This window comes from Nuphar pumila, chromosome 4 (assembly GCF_984573655.1).
Source record: "Nuphar pumila chromosome 4, dmNupPumi1.hap1.1, whole genome shotgun sequence".
Taxonomy (NCBI): domain Eukaryota; kingdom Viridiplantae; phylum Streptophyta; class Magnoliopsida; order Nymphaeales; family Nymphaeaceae; genus Nuphar; species Nuphar pumila.
The window spans coordinates 33,632,942-33,643,887 of NC_143252.1; the positions used below are offsets into that span (position 1 = coordinate 33,632,942).

Below are 10,946 nucleotides of genomic sequence, written 5' to 3' on the forward strand. Positions count from 1 at the left end.
AAGGGTTAAAACTTATGAGGTTTAAAGCGTCAAACACTCAAACTCACGACCTTTGGCGTCACAGTTAGTTTTTAGGGTTTAAGGCGTCAAAACTTGGGCTGGGCATCGGGCCGGCCCAGGCCCGTTTAGAGCTTCGACCCATCGGGTTTTAAGTGCGTCCTGGCTCAGAGTTGGTGCTGCCCAAGAGTGGTTCATTGGTCCAATGGGTCAATATTCAATGGATCCAACCCGGTCTAAACTCATTCGTAGGTTATTTTCGAATGAAATTCATAAATTAATTTTTATAATACCAAAAGCAATGAGTTAAATGAAAGATTAATGCACCTATCTAATTATTATTTATTTTTTATATAATTAATGCAACTAATTAGTTAAATAGTAATAATTACCATGTTATTATGCAATAAACAACTAAGAAGATCGGTGTCCATGAATTACCACCTATCTATCTATACACTGGGTCGGTCTGGTAGCCCTCGATTCCACTCGAGTCTAACTCATGTATATAACGGGCTGGGTTTTGATTAGGTAACTATTGGGTCAGAACCTAAAACCTTGACTCAAACCCGACTCATGGTAGGCTTGGCTTTCTGAGCCACCCGACCTACTGCCCACCCCTAGTCAAAACCGCGTTTATAGAACCAGGTGAAATGTTTTTAGGGTTTAAGGCGTCAAAATTACTCTGCCCTTTTGCCATATTACTTAATATTTTGTTTATAGCGAAAATCTTGGCCAGGGGGTAAAGTTAAAAGCTGTCTTTGCAGGAAAATCTCTGAAAAATATCAGCATACATAAAAAGTTGAAAAAGAAAATATAAAAGCTATAAAATATTTTTTATCTATAAATTTTTTGATGATAAGAAGCCCTGGCCAAAGCGAAGAAAACCCTGGGTGGGGCCCCATGACCACCCTGCCTTACGTGACCCACCTCTGAAAGTTATGGACACAATGCCCTGGTGGGGTTTGATCACACCTCACAAGACAATTAATCTGAAACTCAACTCTCCCTAGTTTTTCATCTTTTTTATAGAGAAATCACTACTTCTTAACTGGATAACCTGCTTAATCGTGATAAGCTTTCAAAAGGTATGAACTTGAATATAATAACCTAAAGATTGGGTGACTTTTTGTAAATAGAAAATACATTAGGTAGCTTTTTATAAATTTCTTTTTCAAAATAGATGGCATTTAAAGAATAACGTACCTTTTCAAGAATGTAGCAGCTTTTGAAATATCATGTTAAAATCACGGTATGTTCAAAATATCGCCTATATTTGTTACATAGATATAAGGTCAGAAAGAGGTTGTGTTGTGACCATATACTTGTTTAGATTTTGGGTCAGGGTTTGGTTAGATAGTTTAGCGTAAATCTGCTGGACCGGTAACCACTATGAAAATGTGGTTTTGCAAATATCTGTTTATGATTTTATATAGCATATGCTGAATATTCATATGATATCGAATTGTTATGATATATATTGAAATTAAGGAGCTATTTATTCATTTATCTCTTTACATGAAAGGTTCACATACTTATTGGTAGAATCGCATGACCCGTCCAAGAACTTCCAAGCTGACCCGGGCCAAATATGGCTGTTTGAGGTGCAGATCTAAGTATACAAAAGCCCACATGTTCCCGATGGCGGACAGACCCACACACGCGCTGATTCCGGCATGGCACATATGGGAATTATTTTCATATTTTAATAAATTTGTCCTTTTTAGTAACATTTCAACAAAAATACATTTTAAAATATTAAAATATCATAAATAAATTTTTATTGATTAAAATTAAATAAATCAGTGTTCTCCTGTCCTATTTTGGAAAAAAACTTCGAACTTGCAAGTCAACCCGCATGGCGTGCCCTCGCATGGCCAATTCTAGTTTGGACCTAGGTCAGGTTTTGACCTTCCAAAGCTCAACTTTCATGGATACTGTCATCAGGATTTTTATTGAGCAACACTTGTCCAAAACCAAAGATTTTTATTGAGCAAGACAGATCCCCTCTTTATTTTCAAGAGCATAAAGCACAACATTGGAAAAACTATTTAAACTATCCAACTCATAAAAAAGACAGTTTACCAACAGGTGATACATCATGCAAAGTTCATTACAAGTTCAGTAAAAGATACAGCAATGCTGGGTACAAGCAGCTCATATCTCCCCATCCCACAGTTCCTCCACGCTTTTGTAAGGGCCCAGCTCATGAACAAGAAATTCAGCTCGAAGCAGCCGCCTCTGTATATAATCAAAAGAGTAGTAAGTAGATGCATCGAATGAAAATAAACTTTGTTACAAAAAGCAGTACTTGAAGCACCAAAAGATGGCACCATCCGTGGCTTCCGAGCAGAACAAAAAATTTCAAGCAGCTACCTCAAGCTTTAATGTAATTGAGTTGGGAATAGTATTAAAGTTGGTCATCAACAAGGATTTGGGTTGTTGATCATGAACACCAGGTGCTCATAACGCATTTCAAATTAAGAAATTGATAATATCTGCCTCAAGAAGATGAGAGAACACTCTGTTATACAATGAATGTTATGGGTAAGAACCAATGGATGCACTAAGGTTAAACCATATGCATAACAGGTGCTCATTATGGCAGACTCTGATGCATGTTAACCGATCCACGCACTGAAGAACAGATATTTCACCATATATCCAGTCCAATCTACAAGACTATAAGATCCAAGAAAATATGTTTGTGCACTACTGTACACATGAACACTTGTTGTGCCATGTCAAATACTCAGCAATGTAAATGATATCAAACCCATAAGAATGAGATTGGCAGTGTCTGCCTAATACTGAAAGAGGTAAAGCTATTAAGATTGCATGGTAGCCTCTAAAGCCACCATAGAGCTACCATTCAAAAGAGGAAAAAATGTCTTCATTTAAAAGGCTAATTCTACAGAAAGCCTTTTTTTCAACTCAGACGATAAATTCAGCAGGCTATTAATCACTATGATTGAAATCAGAGAAGATTGCTAACCTGCTCTATCTCAGAGAATTTGGAAAACAAGTCATCGGGGATAGACCAATCCAATACATCAAAATTTTCCTTGATCCTAGCTTCCTTGGTGCTTTTAGGCAGCACACTTTGCCCATTCTGTAGTCCCCACCGCAGGGCCACTTGTCCAGGTGACTTGCCCAGTTTCTCTGCAACCATATTCAGGATTGGGTTCTTTAGGACATCACTGTTCATCCATGTTGTTCCCGGTGAACCTAATGGAGAATAGGCCTGCATAAACAAATTATAATATTTAATTAAAATTTGAATACTATGACATAAAACGAGAAAGCATTAGACCTGATGAACTAAAATAGATTTCCCAACTTACAGAAAAGTGAACACCCTTTGATTGACAGAATGCTCGAAGACGTGCTTGTTGCCAGCCAGGATGGCATTCCACTTGGACAACAGCAGGGGGGACTCTTGCATATGCCAGCAAATCCGCAAGTTTCTTTGAAGAAAAATTTGCCACGCCAATCGCACGTGCCTTGCCAGAATCATATAACCCCTCCATGGCCTTCCATGTACTAGGAAATTCAGAAGCAGAGAAATTTTCAGGCTTGAGGCCAGCAGCAGCATCCTTGAACCGTAGTGGCCAATGGACCTTGCAGGATAAATAGGACAACTTAGTTCCGGGATATGACAATGTACACCTTGCATCAAAGAGTTTTGATGCCATAGTGCTGACTGTGGCAATCTGGACTAAAAAATGATACATGCAAGGATATAAAAGGATTCTATTGGTTCACAAAGCATAGAGCAAGAGAACAAACATATATACCATCACACTTATTGAATGGATTGTCTAGATTTTAGTGTTTGTTTGTTCTCGTGACATACAGAGATTCACTAGAGAAACATCCTAATCTCAAACAGGGAATGTTCATAGGAAGATGTATGATCTCCAAATGGAACCAAAAGGATCCAATATCATGAGGCAATGAACATTTGTATGCAGCACTCATTATGTACGTATAAGAAAATAAATGTTAATTATAGACATTGCAATGCTAGCTTCACATCATTGCAATAACTCCGACAAATAAAACCAGCCATGTGTTGTCCATCATCTGCAAGAGAGCTGAAGGCACCAATTAACCAAGCACCACATTCCTCCCCACCAAAAAGGGGTGAGAATCTAGAAAATAAATCATGTGACAATGAGTCACTGTGGTGGTGCACACCGTAAGAGGAAAAGATAACCATTGTCAAGTAACAACTAAGAGACATGCTGTCATAATGCAGAAGGCAACTTTCACTGCAAAATTTCTTCCACAGAAAACAGGAAACTTCAAATTTAAGTAAAATTTTCATCCAAGAACAAATGTTTAAAAAACAAGAAGTGCAGCACATACCCACATCCAATTGCTAAGTCAATAAAATCAACTCTCTATTGCATCAAATAATAGCCACAGAATGCAGATTGCTTCCAAAAGTAAACTGTTACACTACATTGAGAAGTGAACGAAGATGAAGTAAAAGGCATAGAAACCATACAAGATAAAGGTCAACATAGTCCAGCTGCAAATCTTCTAAGGTTTTATCCAGTGCCACAGGTACATCCTCAGGTGCATGATCAGTATTCCTGTAGTGCCATCATGATATGTTAAGAGAAGTTAAATGCTTCAAAATGATAAAGAAAGAATTCTAAATGGAAAAACACAATAACCAACCAAAGTTTGGAGGTAATCCACAGATCTTCACGCTTTACTACACCTTCCTCAAACAACTTCTTTAAGGCAGTGCCAATCTGCACCAGTTCACATGCACAAGGACCTTAATCAACTCAAATGTTATTTTAATTTCACAAAGAACTAACTCTTTCACCAAAATTTTGAGTCCATGAAATCATTTATTAATTTTAGCAAGAAGAATGATACCATTGTTTATTAATTTAAAGCACTGTCACAGATCTCAATTATATTTTCAAAATATAGCAATATTTTTGCAATATAACCAAAAAAACTTATGATAATATGATATTTTCATTATATCAACAGTCTGGAAACATGGCAATATTATCACAATATTATCATGATATGGTTGTGACATTTTCAGTTTTATTTTTTAACTTTCTTCCATATTTAATCATGATTTTCCCCATTCTAAAGGAATTGAACAATAAACAATAACTTTGAACTTTCACATATGCCACATAACATTTTCTCCTAATTTTATGATATTTAACTAAAAGCAATCAAAGAAAGTTTTTGTGGCATCCATTTGACAAAAGAATGCTTTCTGAAACCATACTTCTTGGTCTAATTATAAATACATTACTTGTAAACAGAAAAGAATCCCTTTAATTGACTAAAAGTGCACTATATTATGACAATACCTTTGTACAAGGCATATCAGTTAGCCATATGGCATGCAAATGAAGTTATGAACCATATGAAGCCACTATGCATGCAAATCTCTTCATTATAAATTTAGCTAGCGAAAGCAAAGAGACAGAGTAGTTATAAATTGGCGGGTACCTCTTTCTCATTTTCATAGAGTCGAGCACAATCAATATGCCTATATCCAGCCTGCAACAATAGAAAGTAATTGTCAGTGGGAAAGTATAAATACTCCTTTTATCAATTCTAGCAAACTGGAAGATACAAGCAGGTAAAAAAGAAATACATATAGCACATTGAAATGGAGATCCCATGACAGTTTGATCATGTACTTGGATAAACGCTCAATACAGTTAGATCTCAAGAAGTGAAAGGGGTACCAATATTCAGAGCAAGTACCACAGAAAGGAAGGGTACCCATTTTTCTTTCATGTTTTTTCCTCTCACCATACTCTAGAAAACAAATTTTTAAGTTTCCTGAGGCTAATTGCTTTCCAATCTCAAGAAAGGAGATATGCGGAAACCTACAAGAGGTTTAGACCACAGAGAAAAGTATAACATGGCATGGAGAGGAACTTTAACTTTCCTTCTGCAGTGGAAAATATCATGATACATTCCAAAATATCTCAAAAAATACAACTTGTCACAGAAGCTACAAACTATAATAAAATAGCGATATATAGGTAATGTTGAATTTCTTGAAAAATGAACATATCATGATTTTATCACATCACCTATGATTGAAGATTGCAAAACATTGGATTTTATCAGCAATATTCATGAAAATAACTATGTTTTATGTTGTTTATTTATTATGCGATTAATTCTCATTCCTTTTCTCCTCTGTTTTTTATGATTTAGTTTACCTCTATTACAAGCTTTTTCTGATAAAAACAAGAAAAATGGAAATTCAGAGAATCCTTAAGGGTGCATTTGAATCCCTTGGATCGATCCGAGTGATTTAGACTAGAGATCTAGTCTGACCCCATACCATTGGAATTAAAATCCATGGATTCAGGGGGGGGGGGGGGGGGAGAGGAGTAGGGATGGCAGTGGACCGGGGCGGAGGCAGGGGACAAGGTCTGCACCCCTGCCCCGTCTCAAAATTCTGCCCTCCATCCCTGCCTTCATCCCCGCATAGGTTTTGATTTTAACATCCATCTCCGCCTCCAAAGGCGTAGCTAGGGGGGTTGTCCATATGAAATAGATTTTTATTAATAATTGTAGCCATTTTTTATTTTATCTCAATTTTTTTTTTCGGGGGCGCTGCCTCCGAACCCCCGACTATCACACAATTTTTTTTTTCTACACCCCTATTTGCCCCCCCCTCGCATGAATCCTAGCTACGCCCCTGTCTGCCTCCATCCCCATTTCATGTCCTCCATCCCAGGTCCAAATGGGGTGAGGTCCCTAAAGGTATTTTAGTTATTTTACTAACAGGTATTGGGGATGGGGCAGGCGGGGAAAAGCATAAGTCCATCCACACACGGGTTTTGATTTTAAGCTTCATCCCCGCCTCCATCTCCATTTCATGTCCTCCATCTCCAGTCCAAACGGTTTTTACCCCGGTCCACTGCCATCCCTAGGGAGGTGGGAGGGAGGTTTGGCCTAAAACTAAGATCTCAGATCCTCCTTTTGCATGAAGTTTGAATGAAGGTGTGAGTCCCACACCTTGATCCATGTGTCCGAGGATCTCCTCCGAGGTCCGAGGTAATCAACGCACGGTAAACAATTCATGGCCAATAAAATACCTTTTTGTCACAATTTTTCCGTTTATCAATGATGAAGACAGTATGGTCAGACAGCTATGGAAGTCGTACGTATTTCAAAAACAAAGTTTCATAAAATCTCATCACAAAATTCATTAACCGATATAACTATAGATAAAAATTTGTTTTGAACATCTACTAGAAGAAATAACCATAATACCCATACTTCAAGTAACCTAAGATATCTATAAAAAAAAAAAAAGAAAAAGAAAAGAAAATCAATGGCTGAATATGCGTTCCATGCATCAGAAATCAAAATATCAATTAGAAGCAACATATATGGTATTTTTACTAAGATCATAGTTCGTCATCTCTGCAAAAAGAACCAACACCGCAATCAAATTAAGATGCCAATTGTTTCTTTACATCCAACAGAAATGAAATTCTTTCCATCTTTCCAATTAATTGAGCAATGATACTTGAATTCCTTGTATAATGACTAAACCTTTCTTTTTTTCAATCCAATACGGAGGAATTAGGTTTCTGATCGACGACAAACGAATACAAAAAAAGAGAAGAAGAAATAAAAAAATTAAAACAACAAAAATCTAAAAACAATTAAAATCAAAAGAAAATTCCAATTATATAGAAGAAGAAAAAAATTACCTTGACGGCAATTTCCAGAGCGTGGGCGACGGCGCCGGGCTCGGACTGCCACGTCCCGAGGCCGATCGACGGAATTCTCGCTCCGGTGTTCAATTCGAAGAAGAGATGCCCCTTCGCCATCTGAGAAACCCTAAAATGCACACAAACCTCCTCAATTCTCCAAGACGTAAAACCAAGAAGACAGAAAACCAGAATTACAGCAACCCAATAATCTGGCACCCCAATAATCTTTTCCTAACAAAAGCATACACATCAGAAAAGAAAATACACGAAAGAATAACACGATTTTCCCTTCATACCGAGCAAGAAAGAGAGTTTCTTGGATCAAAGTGAACCGCAAATTCGGAAGGAAGAAGAGGAGAAACACCCCCTTTTATAATCGGAGTTGGCTCTTTTCGGGTTCTCTTGTTGGTCAGAAATCCAAAATTCTTGGTCTTCGTTCGTTCTCCGATCCCTTTCCGTTCTGCAGTGTTTCAGTAAGATTCTAGATTAATCTAGATCCTTCTCGATTGGCCGCCGGTTGAGTTTACGCGGGAAATTATGGCCCAGTGTCACTTTCATGAACAAAGAAAATACGACAAACGAACAAAACGGAAATTTAACGGCTGTTAATTTCTCCCCAGAAAATGAATTTTCATGTTTCTTGCAATTTTTATCGGCATTTTTTTAGATCTAAATTATTAGAAAAATATCTTGTCGGCCAATTTTTTTTTATTTTTTTGGCAAGCTGGGGTTAGGCAGACCCCACCATTTATTATTCAACGTATCACTTGGGTTTGAAGTGACGTGTACTGACAGCTCCTTGCTTGTGTCACAATGATCAATCAATTGAACCATTTTGAGTGAGGTAAGATCGGGTGGAACGTGTTGGAACACTTTTAATTTGTCGCTGTACTTGATCGCCTTTCATCATTTTGAGTGAGGTAAGTTCTATTTAGGGTTGGCAGTGGACTGGGGCATGGGACAAGCTCTCCACCCTACCTGTCTCAAAATCCTACCCACCATCCCTGTTTCATATCCTCTATCCCCTGTTCAAACCTAGCAGAGTGTGTTGTTGTTGTTGTTGTTGTTGTTGTTGTTGTTGTTGTTGTTGTTGTTGTTGTTGTTGGTGGTGGTGGTGGTTGTGGTGGTGGTGGTGGTGGTGGGGGTGTTTCTCTTCAGTCCATTTCCATTCGGATCAGGGATGAGGATGGGGCGAAAAAAGCTTGAGTTCATACCTACCTTCATCCTCACACGGGTTTTGATTTTAATCTCCATGCTTTCCTTCATCCATGTTTCATGTCCTCCATGCCCGATCCAAACGGGGTGAGGCGGTGCCTTCTCCCTTAGTCCACTGCCATCCCTAGTTTTATCCTTAAGATGAAAGGTGATGGGCAGGGGCACACTAAAAGTGGGGAATCACATTGCACCTTAACCTTTTTTCACTTTAGAGTGGAGTCCACATTGGCGGACCCAAAGCTATGAGACAAAAATTATTTGATCTGTCACTGTTTTGGATGCCACATTTTGGAAATTATGGAAAATTAGTGGCTGCTCTCATGGATTTCAAGCCTCCTAGTTGGAACATGCAGGAGAAGTCATTTTGGACAAATTCAATCACATGAATGCGTTCACATGATCAAAATGGTAGAATTTGACTATTGAATGGTACTTTTTGGATGCAAAATTTTGATTTTTTTAGGGTTGAAAACTTGATACATTGTGAATTGTTGATTTTTCTCCTAAAAATTTGACATACTCGTTGAAAAAAACATGATTCAAAAAAGTGGTTTTTATTCAACTAAACATGTATATTACATTTAGAGAGTAGGATATACAAAAGAAAAAAACATATTGTATGTAGCATTGCTGCATGGTAGGCATGTAGTGACCTGCCTGACAACCATCCATCTTGGCATTTCTTGAGATGAGTGTGGTGTCCATCTAAAAAAAATGTTGAGACCAATGGTCAGCAGTAGCGGGGCTGCATGCTAAGAAATCTGGGCCGATGCATAAAATTTAACTTAAAAATAAAAAAGTTTTTTTACTATGAAATTTGGAACCTTTCCCCTACTTTTATCTAGTTACACGCATAGCTGCCTACCACCAAATTGGCTAGACGGATGCCCGCTTAGCGTTAAGCATGCCTTTAGCAGCGTTTCAAAAGCAATGCTAAAAGTTTTTGTTTTTAATGTGCAAGCCATTCATTGTGCATGCGATGGATTGCGTCTAGCCAAAACAGTGGTAGGCAGCTACCACTTTTCCGTTACACGCATAGACACCCAGGCCCAAATCCGGATTCAATCAAACGTTCAATGATCAGGAAGTCGAGGAACAACTTTGTACTCCGGCCGGCCGATCTGATCAGAACAGACATTTTCTACTTTGGATCTACAAGGGCCAAGACGCAATTGCCACCTCAAATAAAGGCGTGTTTGCAAAGCAAAATATCTCAACAAGGAGTGGTTGATATATGTTTCATCATGGTTGGACCGACACTTGTGGTCCAAATTGGTCACTGCTCCACACACGTATCCAAACAAATCCAAGTTCATCTCTCTCTCTCTCTCTCTCTCTCTCTCTCTATATATATATATATATATATATATATATATATATATATATATATATATATGAGAAAGGGGTATCATCGAATGCACACTGCACGTTCATCGCAGAAAAAGGAGTGGCAGTTTCTGACATATATATAATTGTCTAGGTGAAAAAAGACCCTTAGTGGCCATCACAACTGCTGCTAAAGATTTTTTTTATTCTTTAAACGTGTGTGCCGCTATTGCTCACACGATCATGTGCACACGTCCGATGTAACGTCGAACTCCAGCCTACTATATATATATATATATATATATATTACCCACACATTTGGGGGAGACTCCCCAATCCACAAGGTAAAAAGGCAAGCATCTAATAAAATCTGAATATGTCATAAAATAATTCACTATTGGTGCCCCCCCCCTACACACATGTAACATTTTTCTTTTAGCAGATAACTATAATACATTCCGGAAAAATGCACACTTTTTTTTTTGTTTGTACGTGGAAAGACCAGTAACTCTTTTCCCTCTATAACTTGAACCCCTTTTCCAGTGCCCTTATGGCAATTTTTGTAAAAGTTTTTTTGCTCCATGCTGACACTCATCGACTTCCTTAGTTTTTTTTTGTTTCTTTTGGATAATTAATTTTGTATAACCTCTAATTGCCTATATATATATAGGT

General features: G+C 37.9%; 1 protein-coding gene across 2 annotated transcripts; it reads right to left on the reverse strand.

The window, feature by feature from the left end:
* Positions 1 to 1,963: 1,963 nt before the first annotated feature.
* On the reverse strand, positions 1,964 to 8,269 carry LOC149839913 (NADPH-dependent aldo-keto reductase, chloroplastic-like). Of its 2 annotated transcripts, none has more exons than XM_090002901.1 (8): positions 8,030 to 8,269; positions 7,731 to 7,860; positions 5,494 to 5,544; positions 4,687 to 4,763; positions 4,511 to 4,598; positions 3,342 to 3,617; positions 2,993 to 3,241; positions 1,964 to 2,238 (listed from the first exon to the last, which is right to left on the reverse strand). In XM_090002901.1, exons 2-8 carry the CDS (start codon positions 7,848 to 7,850, stop codon positions 2,155 to 2,157), a joined length of 945 nt encoding a protein of 314 aa, XP_089859027.1. In that variant the 5' UTR covers positions 7,851 to 7,860; positions 8,030 to 8,269; the 3' UTR covers positions 1,964 to 2,154. The 2 variants fall into 2 exon arrangements, with proteins under 2 accessions (XP_089859027.1, XP_089859028.1); XM_090002902.1 differs by having other exon boundaries at positions 7,731 to 7,850; positions 8,030 to 8,103.
* Between the last annotated feature and the right edge of the window lie 2,677 nt (positions 8,270 to 10,946).